The sequence below is a fragment of the Haliotis cracherodii genome, unplaced genomic scaffold (assembly GCF_022045235.1).
Source record: "Haliotis cracherodii isolate W230 unplaced genomic scaffold, xgHalCrac1.p SCAF_6, whole genome shotgun sequence".
In the NCBI taxonomy this organism is placed as follows: Eukaryota; Metazoa; Mollusca; class Gastropoda; order Lepetellida; family Haliotidae; genus Haliotis; species Haliotis cracherodii.
In genome coordinates this window covers 27,270,939-27,296,775 of record NW_027266319.1, presented here as the reverse complement: position 1 = coordinate 27,296,775, position 25,837 = coordinate 27,270,939, and the positions used below count along the sequence as shown (strand labels likewise).

Below are 25,837 nucleotides of genomic sequence, written 5' to 3'. Positions count from 1 at the left end.
TATACTGATATCCACGAACATCACACTCAGTCACTCACTCACTCACTCACTCACTCACTCACTCACTCAAGAATTACATACATGTGTGCCTTGTTTCGAAATGCTTTCTGGCATGGTAGAAAATGAAATTTTCCACCACTTTGAGGAAACAGTCGTTCCTGAAACATATTTGAATCGAGTGACAGCAACTTTTGTGATGGCTAAAGCCTCCTGTTTCTGTCACCCGTACAACCATTAGGACAGAACTATGTATTACAGCTTACAATCATCAGTCACATACCTTGGACGTCCAAATTGTTGTACAACATCGGGTAGAATCAGATTTCTTTTTGTGATGTCATAAAGTCTGAAAATGCAAATTAAATAAATCACCACATCATTTCTGTATACTTGTTGGTAGTGTATGCCGTAAAACTATCGGTCAGTTGTGGAAACAAAGCTCATTCGTTCTTAATACCGGCTTGAATCTTATATAGTGATGACAAACAAGCAGAAGCTTCTTGATGGAAAAATAAATATGTTCCTTAAGTTTATTTTATCCTATACTTACCTTGGACCTCTTGTCCTCGTCACCAAATGTGTCTCCATGGACTGCATCAGTATGGCATATCCCTGAAAGCAGTCATTCTATCATTAAGCCATGTCATGTACTCTCAGTATAAATTTACGTCTAAAAGTTTGGGCCGAAAATATGTTCATATATGGGCATATCCGCTTTAGACAGAGGCCGGTTTAGACAATTGTCACTGTAGTAGGAACGTACCGTTTATCTGTAAGCAAATTTAATATGTAACTCAGTATTTCAGTGTTGAGATGGTTATCAGTATTTCCAAACACTGGCAAATTAATAGGCGTTTACAACATTCGTGAAGTCACATTAGAGTAATATTTACAACAGCATTGAGGTGGGACATGGCTCTGCTCCTCTCCAACTTCTTTCGTTGAAAATAAAGCACATGTCTCCTGAACTCTTCAGGTACTTCTTCTGTATCATTTGTTGGGTACCGGTACAGCCTGGGTACATCTTCATCAATTATCTTTTCCAACTAAAGGAACAAACCTTTCCTAGTTATACCGTTTATCAAGTGTACACACATTTAGTTACAAATCCAATGGAATAAAAACGTCATCAAAAATATGTTTTCATATTGTTATTCGTGACACATTTACTACAGTCTAGAGATTGGAAATTAACACTATCTATCTATCTATCTATCTATCTATCTATCTATCTATCTATCTATCTATCTATCTATCTATCTATCTATCTATCTATCTATCTATCTATCTATATTTGAAACTCACAAGTTGTTATGCCAATATAATATTTACAACTGAAACTGTAGGTCAATATATATAAATGTTCATACCACATTTCGGAATTCTGATCGTTCCACAGTCCTCAGCTCCTCGAGATCATCAGCAAGTATGTTCACTTGTTGGTCACCATATTCCTTCATGTCTACTGCAGGAACCGCTATTTGTATTAAACAAACATATTCATACTTTGAGTTTATACCATGGGTATCTTTTTCTCTCTGTGTGTTTGTCTGTGGGTGCGTGTGTGTGCGTGCGTGTGCGTGCGTGCGTGCGGTGTGTGTGTGTCTTATTATGACGGTGACCGTGTTACCTGTTATTGCTGCGGTGCACGTGTGACACTCCGCCAATGGGAAGTCACAGACAAACCCTGGAAAGAACATCTGAAGCACGCCAAAGTCCCCTGCAAATACTTGTGTGTGTTTCGTCCTGATGAAGAAGTGAACGAAAAATACAGACGTTTGGTGTCCCAAGAAGCACGGAAGAGAAGAGTCGAGTGTCTTGTTCACCCCAAGTGACAAAGTTTCTTTTTTTTTCAAAGTGTACAGACGTTCATACCCTCGTGGTCACCCTCGTGGTCACAAAAACCACAGGGACGCCCCTAATCCTGTGACTTTTTGTTGTGTTGGTTCATGTGAGCGGGGGATTAAAAAAAAAGTTGAACCAATAGTAGTGTTATCTTGTCTGTAGGATGAAGAAAAAACAAAACAGGATCGAAATGCACACCCCGATAAAAAACGGATCGAAATCTGACCAATCAGAGGCTTGGGTTGTTGGCCAATCAGAGACCGTGCTCGGGCCATGCTGGGCTCTGATTGACCGAACCGGGGTTGTGCTTTCTCTCCCATGGTAAAATTCATTTCCTATGGAAAAGAAACACAGGGGTCGGGTCATTTTGGAAAACCGAGGTGCTGGCCAGGCACCGGAACGAACCAATCCTAGCTGCTGTCTGGCGAACCAACCAGGAAGCAGGGTGTCAGTGGCTCTCATATGAAACAAGAGAACAATCATTCGAGTGAATCAGTGCCACTTGTAAAAGATAATAATCAGCAGCAGCAACAGCAACAACATGGAAAAATCAGAAAACTGGGATCTGGAACTGATTTCTACTAAGAATGAAACAGCATCGTTACCTCCATGGCAATGTGGTAGATGCCAAGGGCGCCTGCCTGTGTACGCCCTTGGTACAAGGGCATGGGATGGGACGTTCCAATGCGTGTATTGCAACACTGTGCTGAAGGACACCTACATGCGTCGTTTAACGCACACAAGTAGGTGTCCTGTAAGACGCCAGATGAAAGCCCACCCGTGCCTTTGTACCGTTGCGTGTACCTGCATGTGAAGAAGTCATCTTCTTCAAAACGGCTTTTTTCAGGGCCACCCATCTCTCCTGGAAGAACGCTTTCATCCTTTGCTTTGACGACCCTCAAACCCAAACAAAGAACCCGCCTGCTCCTCCCTCCCTTCCTCCCTTCCTCCCTTCCTCCCTCCTCCTCCCTCCACCACCACCCTCCCTTCCCCACCACCACCACCACACCAACACTGTCGTTCTTGTTCACCTTTTACGACCGCTTCTCTGGGTTTTTCCCAATTCCCTCCTCCTCCTCCTCCTCCTCCTCCTCCTCCTCCCAGAAACGGATGCAACGTCCTCTTGAAGGTGCACGCACCACCGGAAGCGGAGGCGACGCACTCTTTGAGGTGCGCACGACACCGGAAACGGATGCGACGCCATCTTGGAGGCGCACGCCACCGGAAACGGAGGCGCAGCCCTCTTGGAGGTGCGCACGCCACCGGAAACGGAGGCGACGCCATCTTGGAGGAGCACGCCACCGGAAAGGGAGGCGACGCCATCTTGGATGCGCGTGCAGGTCCGAGCATGCCCTGCGCGCATGCGCAGTTCACATGACCGGAAGTGACGTCACAGAGGTCACGTGATCCTCTCGACCAATCAGAAGCCAGGAGCTGTACCAGACTACTGCTCACAACTACTACGATAACCTTACAGCTTCGATAGCTTTGTGGAATTCTAAAGGTAGGCCGTTGTATGATATTAAATCAATACGTGTCAGCCTTTGACGTGTTTGAAGTATTATTCTGTTTAACTCAACCATAAATATTATATATACACTGAGGATAGAATATATCTGTTATCCAAATACACAGGAAATTATTAGATACGCTCATATGAAGGACGATTAGACTTATGTATTTATTTTGTTTATTATTCAAAACTATAGTAGTATGGGTCTTAACGACACAACATGTGTCAAAATTGTTTCTTTAGAAGTTTTCCAAACATACACTTATGATTGTATTTGGTAGACAGTCTACTAGTGCCGTAATGCCATACAAGGACCACAATGTTCTGAAGTCAAGGACTGGTTATACTCCTGGATTGCGTGACGAATATGATGCTATCACAACGCCAATCGCATTCAAATCAGATCTCTGACTTGGATGCGATACCTCTCTGATTGAAGATCTGATGAGCCAATCAGATGTCAGCTTTCTAAAACAATTCGTCTTTTTTTCGATCTCAGTAAGAAAATACCGCCACAATAAACAATAGTACTCTTGATAATACACTCTGTCGGGTGTAGATGAGATGGTGCCCAGAAACAAGAGAAGGCATAATTAGACAACAATATTATGATGAGGCTTTATTCTTATGCACTCGGAACTCCCCGATTATATTCGTTAAAAACAGTCACATATGCTTACCTGAACTCCTCAGTTGTACCATGCATTTAGAAGCCTCGAATCTGATTGCCTGATTACAAATGTTCATCTTACGCGATCTCCAACGGAAACATTTGACAATGTTATGATTGAACAATAACAATGCAGAGTAGCGTCCCTTAGTCGTGCAAGGACCATGTGTGATGGTGGGTTCGAATTCTATATTTCACCTGATTATGACCCTTGGTTTGACTGCACTAGCCTTGCTCGTGGGTTTTACCAAAGTTGTCTAATACCTGAATCACTTTCCAGTAATCCGGACATTCCTCAAACATGAGATGGACGCCATGATTTAACCCAAATAGTGTTCTTAGTGGCTTTTAACCCAATTCACTTATGCACTTTTACCAATAGTTGAGTACATTTAGCATGTGAGTGCGTTTGAAGCATTTACAACTTCAAAATATATTTTTCCGATATATTTGTGGATACATAAATAAAGCGACAAAACCCGTCCAATATTTATCAGAATCCTCTGCTGAAAGCAGAGTGGATTGTACAATCCTACTATATCATGAGCATCTATTTATGAAACACTATCAAGTAGTGGTTATACCAGGCCTCCGCGTGGAGGTGGGCGAATCCAACCTCACCGGTAGCACCCGTCAGAAACAGACAAAAGCAAGTCATTTGTGCACCTTCAAAAAAAGTGGGGACAAATGATACAAGTCAAAATATTTCCATCGGAAACCATTTTTCAAATTTGAATATGGTCTCAAAATGTCTACCAAAACACTTTTGAAAGCTTTATTGAGGCCTTGAATGTTGAACCCTTGATAAAACAGTTTTTGAGCCGGAATCTTTGAATTCTGCGTAGAAAGAGCGTGCTCCACTGTGCTACATACGTAGACATGTGGACAACACAATCTGGAGCTGTCGAAATATTGTTTGAGATAAAGGGAATGTTAACAGGAAAATCCCTCTTGTTTTTGTCACTCTGAAGACTGATGCACGAATCTAAATTTGAAACAGATCAGGCGGTCACACTGGTCTCATATTTCTAGTTCAGTGGGTAAATCAGTGTAAGATAATTGGTTATTTGTTGTTATTATACCTTGTTTTTGGTATTGTTAATCGAAACATGTCTTACATCTATATGTTACATAGATGTAATCAAGGATGTGTTACACCAACAATGTTACATATATGTTATCAAGGATGTCTTAGGCCAACAATGTTACATAGATGTTATCAAGGATGTATTACGCCAACAGTGTTACATAGATGTTATCAAGGATAAAGTTAAGCATTCCACTTATTGTTTTCTCAGTAAACGGTAGATGATAATCGCTATATTTTTTACAAATCTGTCTGAACACACGTACACAATTCTCACACACGTTTTTCCTGTTGAGATATGACTGTTTCGGGTCTCAGCACATGTTCAGGCAAACGAACTGTCGTATATCATCTTCGTATTTATTTTTCGAAATTATTCCTTACAGGTTTAATGTTACACAAACAACGGTAACATGTGGTTATTCCAACAGTGACAGGGGCACAGCCTATTTTTTGTGGAGTAAGTTATAGTGTTAATTAAGGCATAAGACAGATTGCAAACAATAATAATAAATCCAACACAAATAAAGTTAAATTTGTATATCCGCTTTCAGCGTGGGCACGGCAATAGAATTTCCGCCTTGTGTTAGAATGTTCAGTGTAAATATGTTCCGCTGGAATGTTCAGTGTCTGTGTCTGGCGAACACCCACAGTCCTTCAGTGGACTTCATTACGCCGGCAGTCCTTCGTCCTACTTTGTGGCTCATATCTGCCTCTAACTTGTATCTGAAAAAACAAAACAAAAAAAAAACGTTCATGTTGAATTTTGTATTAGCCATGAACATTAAAATCAATGGCCAAGATTAATGTGTTTACCGATGTTAAGTTTAATATTTGAAACTGACTTCAGTCTTCTAAAAAGTTTTCATTGCAACACGCTCATTTAAATTTGGAAAGTATGTTTCGAGTTTATGGCATCGGAGAATGCATATTTATTACATACCTTTGAAGAATTCTCCCAAGCATGACCTTTTCCTCATTTAAGGCAAAATGTTGTCCGATACAGTTTCTGAAACGTAAATGTCAATATGAACAGTGTCACATTCTCACATAATCTCACTTATTTCTGCACACATAAATCTGATTCATGGACAAGAGGATGTAACAGAAAAAGCGAGGGCATAAACTGAACACATACCTACGCTGTTGTCGGAATCTCACAATGATCTCTTATGATTGTCGCTTATGTTTACTTGAAAAGAAAGTCTTAGAGCTAATTTCTTGAGTTGTCATGCAGAGATATCAATCACATGAGGTTAAATTGAACGAGATACGTGTAATACTACAGGTTTCAGTATCAAGTACAGCGTTATTACCATGGGCAACTAGGATACACCAAAGATCCCAAATTTAGGGAGTGACTGGCTTACACACCAACTACAGCTGTAGCAGTACCATGGGCCACGAGCTTTTCTTAACCCTACAGAGAGATTGGCTTGACGTACAACAGTTGTAGCATTAACATGTATCACTATGTTAACAGAAACCTACAGAGAGATTGGCTTGACGTACAACAGTTGTAGCATTACCATGTATCACTATGTTCTCAGAAACCTACAGAGAGACTGGCTTGACACACAACGGTTGTAGTATTACCGTGTATCACTATGTTAACAGAAACCTACAGAGAGATTGGCTTGACGTACAACAGTTGTAGCATTACCATGTATCACTATGTTATCAGAAACTTACAGAGAGATTGGCTTGACACACATCAGCTGTAGTATTACCATGTATCACTATGTTAATAGAACCCTACACAGAGATTGGCTTGACACATCAACTACAGCTGTAGTATTACCGTGGGCCAGCAGAGAAGGGAATGTATGCGTAGGTGTCCTTCTTCTGGATGTTCTCGGGCAGAAACTGATCGGGATCATACACATCCGGGTCCTCCCACACATCCGGATTGTGATGAATATTCCATATCCCCAGTGATATAAGGGTTCCTACTGGAAAGACCTTCCCGTCAATGTTCATGGGATTCTCCAGTCTCCGACTGACGAACGGAACGGGCGAGTGGAACCTCATCCCTTCCTTCAGACATCGCGTCAGATACTCCATCTTGGGGATGTCATCCCTAATAACATATACATGTTTCATGAAGCTTCAACATACTCAAACCTCACCAACCCAATCGGCGAATATATTAACATGTAGAAGCTCAACATGTCCGGAAGTATGATCTATAATTATACAAAGCCATGTGTTCTGCCACCCTACTGATAACTACAGTACCAAGCTCATTGTTTTTTCTGTGATAACCAGATGATGTAGATTATTAGGCGATGTGTCCTACCAGGCGGGTGACTTGGCAACCCGCTTCCATGGCAGGTTTGCCTCATTGGGTGATGTTCCCTACCGTGTGATGTGCTCTACCAGATGATGTGCCCTTCCAGGGGATATGTATGGTGGCCGAGAGGGGACATCGCTTTCTCGCTTTCTCGCTTTCTCACTCTATGGCTTCCTCGCTTTCTCGCTGTTTCGCTCTATCGCTTTCTCGCTTTATCGCTTTCTTGCTCTATCACTTTCTCGCTCTATCGCTTTCTTGCTTTATCGCTTTCTCGCTGTCTCGCTCTATTGCTTTCTCACTTTATCGCTTTCTTGCTCTATCGCTTTCTCGCTTTATCGCTTTCTTGCTCTATCGCTCTATCGCTTTCTCGCGGTTAAGCAATATCCCCTTTTGACCACTATAGGGGCCGCATGTGATATCTGCTGCAATTGGTAGGTAATGTTGAACTTTTCTCACTATTTACTTAAAACATAATTTAACTGTAGAGAGACGTAGGTGATTTTAAAACAATCCACCGATTTTTGCGTAAAATGTAAATGATTTATTTATGGCCCTATTCAGTTGTATGTGACCATCTCGCCGAAAGCGCGTGGCAGATTATGACAATACGCTCTAAATAAATCAGGTTAAAATCTAAATATATACAATATATATAAGTTAAGAAGACTATGGTTAATAAGTCATGGCTGATTGTTTTGCAAAAATACAATCTTATAATTTTGGATGTTCTAGAACTAGTTTTCGGTAGTATATGATGTTACGGTGTGTCATAAGGTTGTCCGAAAATGTTCTTTTTGACATTTGATGTATGTTTAACTTGAATTGTGTTTCTTGTCTTGTGCAAATCTACAAATATATGTACTTGCATATAGTAATTTGATAAACACCGCTGTGAGTGAGTGAGTGAGTGAGTGAGAATGGTTTCACGTCGCTCTTAACAATAATCCAGTAATATCATGGGGAACACCAAAAATGGGCTTCACACATTGTACCCATGAGGGGAATCGAACTTGTGTTAACTACACATATGGAGAGGCATAATTAGTGTGTCCACATAGTTAAAGTTGATAACAATATGAAATGCATTACTATGATTATCATAACATTTATTAAATCAGCTATCATTATAATATGTTATGTATATCTTAAGTATTGTTTTGTCAAAATTATGTATGTGTGTGTGTGTGTGTGTGTGTGTGTGTGTGTGTGTGTGTGTGTGTGTGTGTGTGTGTGTGTGTGTGTGTGTGTGTGTGTGTGTGTGTGTGTGTGTGTGTGTGTCCGACTCATTGTCTGTGTAAAAGGGTAGTAGATAACTACATAACTCACATCAGAACGCACAATTGTTAACCATACAGTTTAAATGGATAGAGAATTGCTACATAAATATGTATATTCCCGCCTGAGCCTATACTATTATTGGATATCTAGTCTCTCCTGGCGGGAAAGTTAAACTATATTTTACAAGCACTTTAGCATTAAATTTAATTCCCGAAGTTTGATCGAAAGTCATTATAAGAAAGAGTTGTCTTTAAAAAATATTTACGACGCATTTCATATCTGTTGTCCAAGGAATGGGGTTAAGGGTTGATGACGCTCTTGAAAGTCGTATATGTGACCTAAGGTAGAGACATATATCTAGTTCATCTGTATTTTGTAAGGGAAACATAACTGTGTACATGTACATCTTTTGTTTGCATAATGTGCATGCAACTTAATGAACATAATTGTGATCCCGAAATCGGACGAGCACATATTCGGCTTCAATTCCAAATCTAATGACCGAAAAAAATAATTCTTTTACAAACTGGCTAATAACTGGCAATTATTTGTCAATATATCATCTCCTTTTTATCAGTTTTAAGATTGATGGGGGAATGAGGGTAGGATACTAAGAACAAAATGAAAATATGAACAGTGACTATCTGTATTCTGTGAATCTTGCTTATTTATTACACTACAAGAAAATATACAAGCTAAACGAGAAAAAAATACGTGACGTGTATTTTGTAACATATTTATCTACTACAAGATGTTTAAAAAATCTAATCCTAAGAGGCAAAATAGCGGTGAGAATTACAGGAATGGATCACTAAATGTCAGCAAAAACCGTTTTAATCTACGGCAGTATGGGAAATATTGCTTTCTCGCTCTATCGCTTTATCGCTTTATCGCTTTATGGCTTTCTCGCTTTATCGCTCTATCGCTTTCTCGCTTTATCGCCTATCGCTTTCTCGTTCTATCGCTTCCTCTAATGTCTAACCATAGTCAGATGAAGGAATCGGGTGTTCTTTAACGTCTTTTGAATAGTATGTACTGTAAATCTTGAAATTAACGTTTGAGTTAATTATAAATGCAAAAAAAATAGCGTAGACTTAAGAACCGCATTCGACGTAATAAGCACCCAGGGCGCTCTCAAAATTAGAATATTATTTTGGTGAAAAAAAAAGTTGAGTTGAAAGATGAATTTCGAGGTTTATGCAGACAGCCTGAAATGTTTATGTACGACAGATATATTTTTCCCGAATTTAATTGCCCATAATTAAGTGTGCATATAACGAGTGCTTATGATACGCTGATAAATAAGTCTTGTGTACATTAATCAATCGGAAGGGGTGCTAATTGGGATTGTTCACTAGCCAATATATTAGCAAATATTGCCGTGGGCTTTTATTAGATCGGGGCGCTTATTACGTCGAATACAGTAATTATACTTTGCATTTATGTCTCATAAATGACTGTTGATAAGACGGCCTCACTGAACACTTTGAATAGCGGATATACCAACTTGAATATAAAACCAATTAACTATCTATTTCCACATTACGGTTACTGAGAACAATATGTCATCCAAAAACTAGAAATTACATAATGAACATCCGGTAGTATTACCATTGCTTGGGTGAGGACTTCAACTTTCATCTACTCCGCAAACAGAATAAGCATTGATATAAGCGTTGTTTTTAGGAAAACACTATTGCTTTTTAGGAAGTACGTACTACTCAGCGCTATTGAGCGGTGTTATTTGCTATTTGTTTTGATAACTTGGCCTGGGGGAGGGGGATCCAATAGCTAAATAGGGCCATAAATCAATCAAATTCTTTTTTACTCAGAAATACGTGGATTGTTATAAAAGCACATATGTCTATAATTTGAAATGCGACTCGGAGAAATCTCAGCTCTCTTTTATGATTAAAACCCACATCAGGTGCCCTACCATGTGATGTGCCCTACCAGGTGATGTGCTTTACCAGTGGGTTGGCTCTACCAGGTGATGTGCCCTACCATATGATGTGCCTTTCCAGGTGATGTGCCCAACCATGTGATGTGCCCTACCATGTGATTTGTCCTACCAGGCGATGTGTCCTACCAGGTGATGAGCTCTACCAGTGGGTGGGCTCTACAAGGCGATGTGTCCTACAAGGTAATGTGTCCTACCAGGTGATGTGCTCTACCAGGTGATGTGCTCTACCAGTGGGTGGGCTCTACCAGGCGATGTGTCCTACCAGGTGATGTGTCCGACCAGGTGATGTGCTCTACCAGTGGGTGGGCTCTACCATGTAATGTGTCCTACCAGGTGATGTGCTCTACCAGTGGGTGGGCTCTACCAGGCGATGTGTCCTACCAGGTGATGTGATCTACCAATGGGTGGGCTCTACCATGTAATGTGCCCTACCATGGGGTGTGCTCTACCAGTGGGTGGGCTCTACCATGTGTTGTGCCCTACCATGGGGTGTGCTCTACCATGTGTTGTGCCCTACCAGTGGGTGGGCTCTACCAGGCGATGTGTCCTACCAGGTGATGTGCTCTACCAGTGGGTGGGCTCTGCCATGTAATGTGTCCTACCAGATGATGTGCTCTACCAGTGGGTGGGCTCTACCATGTGTTGTGCCCTACCAGTGGGTGGGCTCTACAAGGCGATGTGTCCTACCAGGTGATGTGCTCTAACAGTGGGTGGGCTCTACCATGTAATGTGCCCTACCATGGTGTGTGCTCTACCAGTGGGTGTGCTCTACCATGTGTTGTGCCCTACAAGTGGGTGGGCTCTACCAGGCGATGTGTCCTACCAGGTGATGTGCTCTACCAGTGGGTGGGCTCTACCATGTGATGCGTCCTACAAGGTGATGTGCCCTACCAGGTGATGTGTCCTACCAGGTGATATGCCCTACCATGTGATGTGTCCTACATGGCGATGTGCCCTACCAGGTGGTGTGTCCTACCAGGTGATGTGCCCTACCAGGTGATGTGCCCTACCAGGTGGTGTGCTCTACCAGGTAATGTGCCCTAACAGTGGGTAGGCTCTACAAGTTGATGTGCCCTACCATGGGATCTGTTCTACTTTGTGTCGTACCCTACCAGGTTATGTACACTACCAGGTGATGTACCCTACCAGGTTATGTACCCTACCGTGTTATGTGCCCTACCAGGTGATGTGCTTGGATTCTCTTCCGTCCAGCAGTGTGTCCAGTTCCTCCTGTATCCGGGTCTGAAACTCGGGTTTGGAGGCCATGGTAAATAGCGTCCATGATATCCCACTGGCCGTTGTGTCGTGACCTTTACAAGAATGAAACATGGACCAAAATATCCACTTAAATAAAGGTCTTAAAGAGAAACAATAGATCCTACATATAACTTGTCTAAGTCAATCGTAATGAAGCTGTACTTTTCGTGTACATTTAAGAATAGACTTTGACTTTCACTTCAAAGAGTGAGGGCCAAGCATTATATGAACGTCGTCGCAAACTCCGACGTCCATACAGTTTGGCCCTCACTCTATGAAGGATCATACTCCAATGAATGTACCATGTCAATTCTTATAATTTTTTATCACAATTTCTTACCTCAAAGGATATAGGCCTAGATTTGTGTGACTTCATGTTTACGCTGTAAGCCATACGACAACCAGATGTATCGCGGAATAAAATAGTTCCTCATTAGGATAGGTATATGTATATATATGTATATGTATGATATGCGAAAGGTCTGTTAAGGACTACCACAGTAAGTCAGTCACAATGACAGCGCGTCGTAATACATTTACATCAAGTACAAGATGTCAAATGGCCGACACGATAAATGTGACGGGAGATATTTCCGATGTTAATGAACCTGTGGCGTTTACATGTTTTAGTCATCATTGATCAACTGGCCGATATGACCCTAAGGTAAATTCATAGGCTGCTGGAGACTGTCACTGTCAGCCTAGACACGGATCGAGTCGATACGTGCTAGGGAATTCCCATGAGTTCCCCCAGGAATGTGAAAGTAGTCCGTCAGTGTTTACGTCATTTCAAAAACACGGTCTCGTGAAAAACGTATGAACGTCCAATTGTGTCCTTCAGACACTTACATTGTATGAACGTCAATTTCGCGGTCATGTGACCGACCTTTCGTCCTATGGAAAGGCCGTTTATCGTATAAACTTGAACTAAAACAAATATGTGTAGATAAATCTATTTTTTCTAATCCTTTTGCTGAGACAAAGACTAATACTATGGTGGCCGAGAGGGGACATCGCTTTCTCGCTTTATCGCTTTCTCGCTCTATCGCTTTATCGCTTTCTCGCTGTCTCGCTTTCTCGCTGTCTCGCTTTATCGCTTTCTCGCTTTATCGCTTTCTCGCTTTCTCGCCCTATTGCTTCTTCTAATGACTAACCATAGTCATATGAAGGAATCGGTGTTCTTTAACGTCTTTTGAATAGTATGTGCTGTAAATCTTGAAATTAATGTTAATTATAAATGAAAAAAAAATTAGCGTAGACATAATTACCGTATTCGACGTAATAAGTGCCCAGGGCGCTCTCAAGAATAATATTTTGGCGAAAAAAAAAGTTGAGTTGAAAGATAAATTTCGTGGTTTATGCTGACAGCCTGAAATGTTGATATACGACAGATATATTTTTCCCGAATTTAATTGCCCATAATTAAGTGTGCATATAACGCACGAGTGCGTATTATACGCGAATAAATAAGTCTGGTGTAGATTAATCAATCGCAAGGGGTGCTAATTGGGATTGTTCACTAGCCAATATTTTAGCAAAAATAGCGTTGATTAGAGCGGGGCGCTTATTACTTTCGAATAAGGTAATTATACTTTGCATTTATGTCTCAGAAATGACTGTTGATAAGACGGCCTCACTGAACACTTTGAATAGCGGATATACCAACTTGAATATAAAACCAATCAAATTTCTATTTCCACATTACGGTTACTGAGAACAATATGTCATCCAAAAACTAGAAATTACATAAAAGACATCCGGTAGTATTAACCATTGCTTGGGTGAGGACTTCCACTTTGATGACATCTACTCCGCAAACAGAATAAACGTTGATATAAGCGTTGTTTTTAGGAAAACACTATTGCTTTTTAGGAAGTACGTACTACTCAGCGCTACTGAGCGGTGTTATTTGCTATTTGTTTTGATAACTTGGCCTGGGGGCGGGGGATCCAATAGCTAAATAGGGTCATAAATCAATCAATTCTTTTTTACGCAGAAATACGTGGATTGTTATAAAAGCACATATGTCTGTACTGTTAAATTATATTTCAGTAGATAGTGAGAAAATTTCAACATTCCGTCCATATGTATAATTTGAAATGCGACTGGAAAAATCTCAGCTCTCTTTTATGATTAAAACCCACAAGAGGGAATATTGCTAAACCGCGAGAAAGCGATAGAGCGATAAAGCGAAAGAGCGATAGAGCGATAGAGCGAGAAAGCGATAAAGCGATAAAGCGATAGAGCGATAGAGCGATAAAGCGATAGAGCGATAGAGCGATAAAGCGAGAAAGCGATAGAGCGAGAAAGCGATGTCCCCTCTCGGCCACCATATAATACAGGTGACTACGAGCGACTGTATTTAGCACTTCGCAGTGCAAATTCATCACCAGCACGAACTGAAGGGAAAGCACCTGCAGATGTAGTATTTAAAGTGCTATTGACCAAGGTCAGCGCGGAATAGCACCAGTTGCAGTCACCTCACTGTCGACTTTTACCCGGATTGTAACCACATGATCACACTCAATGATGATGTTTATCGCTGGCAAAATGGATATTTCTTGAAAAGCACACTTTGCAATGTTTCTCATTACTGTAAGTAATATACCTTATCGGCGGAATGGCTAGTATTCACTTAATAAGTATTAGCATACATGCATGTAAAGACAACGACATATTTCACAGACAGTCGTCCGACAAACAGAGATTGTATAAGTGGCCATACCTTCAAAGAGGAACGTGTCGACTTCATTCCTGATCTCCAGCGGGGTGAGGCCCCTGCCATCAGCATCTCGTGCACTCAGCAGGACGTCCAAGAAGTCGAGGTAGCGGGTCTTGGGGGGTCCATCTCTCTCCTGCATAGACACAACACAATGTTAGACACACAGGACAATATTACATACCTATTACCATATTACATACACAGCACAATGTGACACACATGGGACAATGTTACACACACAGTACAAAGTTACACACACAGTACAATGTTACACACACAGTACAACGTTACATACAGTACAATGTTACACACACAGGACAATGTTACACACAAAGTACAATGTTAAACACTACAATTTTACACACACACAGTACAATGTTACACACAGGACAATATTACATACAGTACAATGTTACACACACAGTACAAAGTTACACACAAAGTACAATGTTAGACACAACACAATGTTACGCACACAGCAAAATGTTAAATACAGTACAATGTTACACACAGGACAATATTACATACAGTACAATGTTACACACACAGTACAAAGTTACACACAAAGTACAATGTTAGACACAACACAATGTTACGCACACAGCAAAATGTTAAATACAGTACAATGTTACACACACAGGACAATGTAACACACACAGTACAATGTTACACACAGGACAATGTTACACACACAGCACAATGTTATACACACAGCAAAATGTTAAATACAGTACAATGTTACACACACAACACAATGTTACACACACAGTACAATGTTACACACACAGCATAATGTTAAATACAGTACAATGTTACACACACAGCACAATGTTACACACACAGCACAATGTTATACACACAGCAAAATGTTAAATACAGTACAATGTTACACACACAACACAATGTTACACACACAGTACAATGTTACACAGCAAAATGTTAAATACAGTACAATGTTATACACACAATACCAAGTTAAATACAGTTCAATGTTATACACACACAGGACATACACAAGGCAATGTTACATGCACATAACAATATTATATAAAAGTACATTGTTCCATAAACAGTACACAGTTTCGGGGAAGGGGTTAGGAGACTATTGGGCATTACTCTTGCATGAATTATACAAAGTAGCATGTTACGTATACTACAATGATACACACACACACATCATAATGTAACACACACAGTACATTATTATAGGGAACACATTCTGGCCCTGAATTTCCATGGGCAACGTGAAATGAATTATATAAAATGTTTATCAAGTTAGACACTGACCAAGGTCTGTCGCCTCTTCTCGATGATGTCTTCCGCCCAGCAATGTACAAAGTCACACTGCTTCTTAAACTTCTTCCCCTCGGGGGAGTTGTAAAAGATGAGGTCAAAGAAGTGCAATGGGTTGCTGAAAACAATTAAAATCCTGCTTGTCATCCTCGATCTAGATATTAGTTCTACAAACTCAAATAAAGACAATCAAAAACGTATTCATGCTCCTCCTAGAAGAGGAGGAGGGTGGGGGGGGGGGGGGGCGGTTAATGGGTTTTTTATATATATCATGTCTGTATTTGTCCGTAATAGTAAATCTGACCTGTTCTTTGTCAGAGACTCTATGAAGGTCTGGTAACACGCTATGAATGTCTGCGATCTGCGGACACGCTATGAAGGTCTAGTGACACGCTATGGATGTCTGCTATCTGCGGACACGCTATGAAGGTCTAGTGACACGCTATGGATGTCTGCTATCTGTCTGGTGCTGCACTGATGGTATTAGATGGTCTACACTTGTAATGTGTGCTGTTCAGAATGCCCACATACTTACATGTTTCGGTCTACAGCCAGGGCGAGTAAGTCATTCACTGCGTTTACATACGGGTGTGTTTGCCTGAAAAATATATATAAGAATGTTTAATTTAACAGTTTTTCAAAGCTTTATTTGACAGTAGTTAACAGTTAACAGTAGTGTACATACCTGTTGAAGGTTTAGTTGTCTACATCACAGTTCTTACAACAACCAAGAATTTATTATAGGACAGTGAAGATTTTCTGTAGGCGTTAACTAGCAGTAAACTAATACTGCAATATATTGTCCAACGCCGTTGCTGTTATAAACAATGTATAATGACATCGTTGTTAGCACAATCATACGGACTCCCGTGTCTGGATTAACGAACTATCGGAATGTACTAATGCTTCCTGTGTATAGATAGACATCCCCAGTAGAAATGGTTAGGAAGCAGTATTCCCGGATTAACCCTCGCGTTGCCGTCTGTCTCATTCCTCATGCCTAAGCACGATGCTGTCTGTCCAATTCCCCTACACATTCATGTTGCTGTCTGTCCAATTCCGCACACTCATTCAATTTATTCTGGTACCTACCCATGTTGCTGTAATTCTGTCTAATTCATATGTCTAATTCTCCATACTCTCCAATGTTGCTGTCTGTCTAATTCTCCATACTCTCCAATGTTGCTGTCTGTCTAATTCTCCATACTCTCCAATGTTGCTGTCTGTCTAATTCTCCATACCCACCAATGTTGCTGTCTGTCTAATTCTCCATACTCTCCAATGTTGCTGTCTGTCTAATTCTCCATACTCTCCAATGTTGCTGTCTGTCTAATTCTCCATACTCCCCAATGTTGCTGTCTGTCTAATTCTCAATACTCACCCCTGTTCCTGTCTGTCACATTCCCCGTACTCACCCCTGTTGCTGTCTGTCACATTCCCCGTACCCACCCCTGTTGTTGTCTGCCACATTCCCCGTACTCACCCCTGTTCCTGTCTGTCACATTCCCCGTACTCACCCCTGTTCCTGTCTGCCACATTCCCCGTACTCACCCCTGTTCCTGTCTGTCACATTCCCCGTACTCACCCCTGTTCCTGTCTGCCACATTCCCCGTACTCACCTCTGTTCCTGTCTTCCACATTCCCCGTACTCACCCCTGTTCCTGTCAGTCACATTCCCCGTACTTACCCCTCTTGCTGTCTGCCACATACCCCGTACTCACCCCTGTTGCTGTCTGCCACATGCCCCGTACTCACCCCTGTTGTTGTCTGTCACATTCCCCGCACTCACCCCTGTTGTTGTCTGTCACATTCCCCGCACTCACCCCTCTTGCTGTCTGTCACATTCCCCGCACTCACCCCTGTTCCTGCCTGTCACATTCCCCGTACTCACCCCTGTTGTTGTCTGTCACATTCCCCGTACTCACCCCTGTTGTTGTCTGTCACATTCCCCGCACTCATCCCTGTTGTTGTCTGCCACATTCCCCGTACTCACCCCTGTTGTTGTCTGCCACATTCCCCGTACTCACCCCTGTTGTTGTCTGTCACATTCCCCGCACTCATCCCTGTTACTGTCTGTCACATTCCCCGTACTCACCCCTGTTGTTGTCTGCCACATTCCCCGTACTCACCCCTGTTGTTGTCTGCCACATTCCCCGTACTCACCCCTGTTGTTGTCTGTCACATTCCCCGCACTCATCCCTGTTACTGTCTGTCACATTCCCCGTACTCACCCCTGTTGTTGTCTGCCACATTCCCCGTACTCACCCCTGTTGTTGTCTGCCACATTCCCCGTACTCACCCCTGTTGTTGTCTGTCACATTCCCCGTACTCACCCCTGTTGTTGTCTGTCACATTCCCCGCACTCATCCCTGTTACTGTCTGTCACATTCCCCGTACTCACCCCTGTTGTTGTCTGCCACATTCCCCGTACTCACCCCTGTTGTTGTCTGCCACATTCCCCGTACTCACCCCTGTTGTTGTCTGCCACATTCCCCGTACTCACCCCTGTTGTTGTCTGTCACATTCCCCGTACTCACCCCTGTTGTTGTCTGTCACATTCCCCGCACTCATCCCTGTTACTGTCTGTCACATTCCCCGTACTCACCCCTGTTGTTGTCTGCCACATTCCCCGTACTCACCCCTGTTGTTGTCTGCCACATTCCCCGTACTCACCCCTGTTGTTGTCTGTCACATTCCCCGCACTCATCCCTGTTACTGTCTGTCACATTCCCCGTACTCACCCCTGTTCCTGTCTAACACATTCCCCGTACTCACCCCTGTTGCTGTATGTTTTCCTCGACAGACATGGCGCACCTCAACAGGATATCAAATGTACACAGACTGATCATGTTGAACACCTCAAAGCTGGTGCCTTCCTCCACGTGCTTGTCAATCTTCTCCTGTTAAACAAATGTTGGTGCCAAAGTGATTTAGTATGGATTTACACCGCTTTTAGCAATATTTCTGCAATATCACAGCGGGGAACACAAGAAATGGGCTTCACACAATGTACCCATGTCGGGAATAGAAACCGGATCTTCAGCGTGACGAGCAAACGCTTTAACCACTAGGCTACCCGACCGCCCCCTCGCGCCAAAGAATGACCTTCGCACACACCATAACCATGAGGGGAATGGAACCCGGGTCTTCAGCGTCACAAGCGTCAACCACTTGGCTATCCCCTGTGCTGAGCCTGACAAAACCATGTTCGCTTAACGCATAATGTTGAGTTTGGATTACAGAAAACTATGTTTATGACGAACACGCTTATTACGAACTTATTTTTGGGTCCCGGCCAGTTGTTGTATATGTGCTTGTAACGAACTGATCCGTGAAGATCCGAGTTAGAAGAGGTCTTCAGCAACCCATGCTTGCCGTAAAAGGCGACTATGCTGGTCGTTAGAGGCGACTAAGGGGATATGAGGGTCAGGCTCGCTGACTTGTTTGATGTATGTCATCGTATTCCAATTTTGTGTATATCGATGATTATGGTGTCCATCACTGCTTAAATGCCCAAAAGCAATCATATGTTCGTAGGGATATTTGTTCCGTGTGGTGGAGGCCGTCATCCCTAGTTTCCACGTGTATTACCTACTGCATAGTCAATGAACATTGGCTCTATTCATGAAAAAATCAACAAAGTGAATACAATAAAATGTAATAACAAATCAGACCTTTGCATTATATAAATGGACCTACACTATTAATTGAAAAATATACAATTGTTTATACAAGATGTATATTGACTTAAAAATGGCACGTTATTAAATTATCAGATATCGTTACACATCTAGTGAATCTGAAGCTAATAAGCAATATTTCTGATAAAATATATATTATGACTGCACTATTGTGCTCAGATTGTATCTGTAATTTGAAGGCACGGGAAATGAAAAATATATTTTAATATGTGTTCATCTAAATGAAAATCAGATGTTACATGTTATGAAAACTAACATATTCTTGCTTCCTAACAACATAGTTTCAAAAACATTTATTCAAGAGGTTTTTCAACTTTTCCCTTACCGTGACTCGACTTTTTTTCCCATTTTATTGGATAGACAGTCAACAGTGGCGTAATCTTACTAAGACGTAATCGCAACTTCAATTTCATAAAATCACGTCTTTAACTGCGATGTATTCCTCTCTGCGTGAAGATATGACGATACCTTCTTCTTGTGCCAATCAGATGTCAGCTTTCTAAAACGATTCGGTTTTATTTCTTAACCACTTCGTTTCGGGAATTTCGACCGTTTCAACCGAAAACCACCACAGAGCACAACTATTACACTCGATAGCAGGCCCTGTAGGATGTAGATGGCGCTTAGAAACAAGAAGGGGCATAACATTTCTACAACAATATAACAATAAAGATTTAATTTTATACATTCAGAACTCCCCGATTAAATTCATTTTCTGTTTGCAAAAATCCAATATGCCTGTCTGAATGTTTCGCCCACTCGTACCGAGAGTTTGGTACTCTCTTCGGTGCTTGGTTGTTAGAACATTCACCTGTCGCGACGTTCTATGGAGAAATCCTCAGACCTTAAGACTTTAGACATAGAAGTAATTTTCCGTATGCTTTGCACCACTGACGTAAATATATTCAGACAATATTGAATTACTTAATTTACCAGTAATTACCTCGCCCATCGCACATGAGGTACGATAGTTTTCAGAAATAGAACACGCAGGTAAGACGCTCTGACGAAATTCCAACTGTATTTCACCCCAGAAATGTGAGAATCACACGATGTTAATTAAAAGCCTGATATTTCGTTCAAACCAAACCCCGTCAATTTTACTACTGACCTCAGAACGCCTTCAGAAACTTATTCTACATTATGCTTTATATAATATCTGAGATTAGCATGTATCGATTGCAACCTTGGAAATATTGAGATGACATGGTTGAAGGCATTTACTTTCAAGTACTCGACTTACCATCATGGTGTCAATGGCGTTGTTGGAGACGTCGACGTAGGGTTTGAGGATGTCGAAGTGGAAGGCGGGGGTGAGAAGGCGGCGAGATCGGTACCAGCGTTGTCCCCCCGCAATCAGGAGACCCTCCCCCAGCCAAGGCAGTAATGTTTCATATGGGCCTCCAAATCCCCTCGGCTTTGGCTCTGTGCAATGAGAGGGTCAAAACTCGTTGAATGACTGAAACTCGTTCTCTGATTATGAAATCGATTTTCGTATTGAAACACAAATATACTTGACGTTGACCAAAATATTTTGAAACTGTTATCAAAGTACCAATGCTAATATCTGACAGAAATGTGTGTCTTCACAATGGCAAGGACTGGCATCAAATAGCAGGAATATTGCTGAATGCGGCGTTAAACAGCAAACAAAACATATCTGCCATGGCAAAAACTATATTAATAGCGTTCCCTTGCTATACTTCTGGGTTCCCGTGCCTCTGTCTTGTAGCACCATGGGGATGGAACATGGGCATGCCTTCAACTTTGAGACAAGGACACGCCGAAATTGTGAATACTATTTTTTTATGGACAAAATATTGCAGAAGAATAAGTCAAATATTTTACTCAAGTATAATGTACTTCGCATTAGATGTCAGTGTGGTGTCACTGTGGTCAATGCTTTGAGTAGTGTATTGAGCCTGTACTCGCTTACATGACAAGCCAAAGTGTAGGCCATAGACATCTACTCGGCAAATAGTGATGTCCTTTACGCATACTGAAGGAGGATTAGTTAATCTTCAGCGCCTTATTTTTATATATGGGGCGGTGGGGTCGCCAAGTGGTAAAAGCGTTCGCCCGTCACACTTAAGGCCAGGGTTTGATTCTCCACATGGGTACAATATGGGAAACCCTTTTCTGGTGTCCCCCGCCGTGATAGCGCTGATAGCTAGTTTTCTTGGTCCAAGTTAGGCTATTTACACCCATCAAAGTTTTTGACAGGCTGTCAAAGTTTTGGTGGGGATTATCTTGCCAAGTAGTCTGAAGGTGGATGCTACTGACGAAAAATTGTTTGCTATTGTCATATGCATTTTGTGTATTGCCATGTTGAGTAATATAGCAAGTAAACGCGGTGGTATAGCGAGTAAACGCAGTAGTATAGCGAGGGAACGTGGTAGTATAGCGAGTAAACGCAGTAGTATAGCGAGGGAACGTGGTAATATAGCGAGAAACGCAGTAGTCTAGCGAGGGAACGCGGTAGTATAGCGTGTACACGCGGTAATATAGCAAGTAAACGCGGTGGTATAGCGAGGGAACGTAGAAGAAGAGCGAGTAAGCACAGTAGTATAGCGAGGGAACGTGGTAGTATAGCGAGTAAACGCGGTATAATTATAACAAGTAAACGCAGTAGTATAGCGAGGGAACGTGGTAGTATAGCGAGTAAAAGCAGTAGTATAGCGAGGGAACGCGGTAGTATAGCGTGTACACGCGGTAATATAGCGAGTAAACGCTGTAGTATAGCTAGTAAACGCATTAGTTTAGCGAGTAAACGCAGTAGTATAGCAAAGGGAACGTGGTAGTATAGCGAGTAAACGCAGTAGTATAGCGAGGGAACGTGGTAATATAGCGAGAAACGCAGTAGTATAGCGAGGGAACGCGGTAGTATAGCGTGTACATGCGGTAATATAGCGAGAAACGCAGTAGTATAGCGAGAAAACGCTGTAGTATAGCGAGTAAACGCATTAGTTTAGCGAGTAAACGCAGCAGTATAGCGAGGGAACGTGGTGGTATAGCGACTAAACGTGGTATAATAGAGAGTAAACGCAGTAATATTGCGAGGGAAGGCTGTATTATAGGATGGACACGATAAGACCATTGCAAGGAACGCGGTAGAATTGCGAGGAAACGTGGCAGGATAGCGGGGACACGCGAAAAGTATTGCGAGGAAAAGCTATATCATGACGCAGAAAGAGATGGTATAACGAGGGAGTAAAAAGCAAATCGAGGCAACGCGATAGTAAATTGAGGGAATGCGACAGTACTGCTAGGCAACGCGATAGGATAATGAGGGAATGCGCTGGTATTGCGAGGGAACAAGATAAATATATTTTTTAGCATGGCAGGTAGAAGTTTCCATATGGTTCTATCTATAATGTGAGACTTTAATTATTCTTATTGAACAAGCATAACTTTTTGCATTTCTTTACAGTTGAAACATATTCAATAACATTCAGTTGTTAAAAGTGCATTTCAGATATCGTAGGAACGTATTTCAATATACACATGAATAACAAATTATACATATTCCGGTCACCTGTGGACTTGATGATGGCTCTGATAGTGTCTGGATGGTACACCCTGATGACTGGATTGAGGGGCCCTATCCAGAGCCGGAAATACTTGGGGTATCTCCTCATCCATTCCTTCTCCACTTCAGCGCACTTCTCAAACTCCTTAGGGTACTGAAACAAAAATATAACCCTGATCAAGTGGGGACGGGTCCATTTGTTTAAGCGCAGTCCACTGTACAGAGTTGCTTCCCTTAGGTGTGCCAGGAACCTATGATAGTGAGTTCGAATCCCAGATTCGCCCTGATTATGTTTCTGAATCGTTGGTGTGGATGAATATTTGTGGTCCCAAAACTTCATCGACGTACTGACTTGAATTGCTATCAAGTTTTGACTAAACAACGGCTAATAGGGAGTTATAATGTAAATGTTGTGAATATGGCGTGAAATTTTACAAATGCTAAACGTTTGTGTTTTGATTGGACGACTTATATGGTATCACACAACGATCGACATTTCTCCTCTGCCTAATGCTTGATTTCATTGCACTGTGACTAAGTTTCCCCAAGATGCATTTTTTTAAAAGTAGATCTGCTGTAAGCGTATGTGCCTTGCATTGGCGCGTGAAATGAGCTTAGTAACAAAGGAATGACGCCATTAACTACTAGTATATATTCCACAGTTTTTATACCATGTTTATGTTCAAAACATGTTGAGAGTTTGTGATATTGATATTGTTAGATACGGCATAACGTGTTCAATTAAGTGATTGGGTTTAACGCCGCTTTTAACATTTTTTCCAGTTATATCACGGCGTGTCTGCTTAATGTGGGAGGAAAGCCGCAAGTGATGCAGGTCTCAGACGTTTGCCACTTCGGTGAAACCAACGAGCACGGGTAGGGTGCTGACAAACCTAAAAACATAATTGGGCGAACCGGGATTCGAACCTACAATCATAGGTTTCTGGCGTGTCCAAGGGACGCAACTCTGCAAAGCGAATCGCGACGCCTTAGGCGACTGGGCCACCCGTGCCCCCCATGGGGTAGCCTAGTGGTTAAAACGTTCGCTCGTCACGCCGAAGACCCGGGTTCGATTCCCAACATGGGAACAATGTGTGAAGCGGTGATTTTGCTGGAATATTGCTAAAAGCGGCGAAAACCATACTCATTCAATGTGTTTACTGTGCATGCGTGTGTTCGTGTGTGCTAGCCCACTGACACACCTTGCCACAGTGTAACATGAATACCCCACTCAGACATTGTGTACTGAATCCGAGCCCTCCAGTCCTTGTTTTAGTCCCTTAATGTCAAGTGCCAGTCGGGAAGACGCCATATCAACGAAACAACGGAGGCGGTTCAATAGTAAACATCCCAGTAATAGCAGCAGTAACAGAAATAATAGTAGAAATACTTATTTGTATACACCACCCTGGTCGACTTTGACCTGTAACAACAATGACCAGGGACGAGGTAAACTGGCTCACCAAATGCAGGTTGCCGGTCCTCCAGGAGAAGTCCTTGACGCCCTGACAATTGTTGAAGAAACTGAAGAGACGCCAATACCAGACCAGGAAACTGACCACGCGGTACGCCACATACAGAAGAACAGATGTCCCTGCAGCCTGGAGAACAGTTTCACGATTGAGACGAGATACAAGATCCTGCGGGCCCATGTTTACAAACGTCTCTCACCCACACCGGTGAGAACCTGGGACACAGTATCACAACCGTATTTGTGGAGTGGGGGAAGGCTCCTATGTGCCGTGTGCCGGGAGCCACAAGGAAGTGCCAGTAAGCGTCAACCCAGGGGAGAGTTGGGTTAAATAGACTGGCGCCAAGTCTCCCCCGCCAGATCCCTTATTACGAGGCTGTAGAAATACGGGACGCCCCTTAATCACCATCTGTCGCCAGAACTCTCACGCTTACTTCATCAGATAATTAAAAAAAATTCAATGTTCTGCACTTTTTAATATAAAAATACATTTAGTGTTTGTCAGAAGAGTTAGTTTCATACTTAATCATTTCTAAGTCGATGAGATTGTTTGTTTACGGTAGACGAATTTATAAGACCATAGTGTTATTGCCAAACCCTTCAGTTCAATTCTAATTGATCCAGACCGCACAATATCGGGGGAAATCATCATTACATCTCTGGAGTTTTTTGGTACCGTTAACGAAGGCGAACATATTGCATTAGTGTGACGCATCATGTATGACGAACAATACACAATACAATTTACTAAAAATACAACATCTGGCCGATTCAAATAACAGTGATTGCTGATTGTAACAACCTGTAAATACCTCCCATGAAATTCCCTTTGCTTCCAACGTTTGAGAGAATTCCCCTATCGCATCCGCATTTCGCATTCATGCAATGGGCTTTTGACGTTCTATGTGTATTGTGTAGTACAGAGGAATATCTGCTTCGGACTTAATTGCGTCATTGTTTTGACATCCAGGTGAAATGAACGTTTTACTTATTGTGGGGCCGAAATTTGTACAGAGGCCTGTGTTAGGAATATTATAACAGAGGATAACAAATGTAAATAGAAACAAGATTCAAAGAAGTATTTTTATGAATCATAGTATATTCGGCACAATTGATATCGCCTTGTATTACAAATGTTGATTAGTTAAAGTCCTGCCTCGACAGATTCCACTGTGAACGGTTATATTTGTAAATGTAATAGGTGTGAAGAAAATA

The 25,837-nt window shown here is 41.9% G+C and overlaps 2 protein-coding genes across 2 annotated transcripts; both read right to left on the bottom strand.

The window, feature by feature from the left end:
• Positions 1–73: 73 nt before the first annotated feature.
• LOC139446339 (uncharacterized) lies at positions 74–2,165 on the bottom strand. Its single transcript, XM_071227683.1, has 6 exons — positions 2,072–2,165; positions 1,371–1,477; positions 894–1,046; positions 551–612; positions 281–346; positions 74–158 (listed from the first exon to the last, which is right to left on the bottom strand). The coding sequence occupies exons 1-6, from the start codon at positions 2,163–2,165 to the stop codon at positions 74–76; spliced, it is 567 nt and encodes a 188-aa protein (XP_071083784.1).
• Positions 2,166–5,697: 3,532 nt separating this feature from the next.
• LOC139446338 (cytochrome P450 4F2-like) lies at positions 5,698–24,803 on the bottom strand. Its single transcript, XM_071227682.1, has 11 exons — positions 24,615–24,803; positions 23,158–23,305; positions 20,866–21,047; positions 18,697–18,821; positions 16,457–16,519; positions 15,916–16,039; positions 14,632–14,761; positions 11,830–11,959; positions 6,917–7,195; positions 6,059–6,124; positions 5,698–5,841 (listed from the first exon to the last, which is right to left on the bottom strand). Exons 1-11 carry the CDS (start codon positions 24,801–24,803, stop codon positions 5,739–5,741), a joined length of 1,539 nt encoding a protein of 512 aa, XP_071083783.1. The 3' UTR covers positions 5,698–5,738.
• Between the last annotated feature and the right edge of the window lie 1,034 nt (positions 24,804–25,837).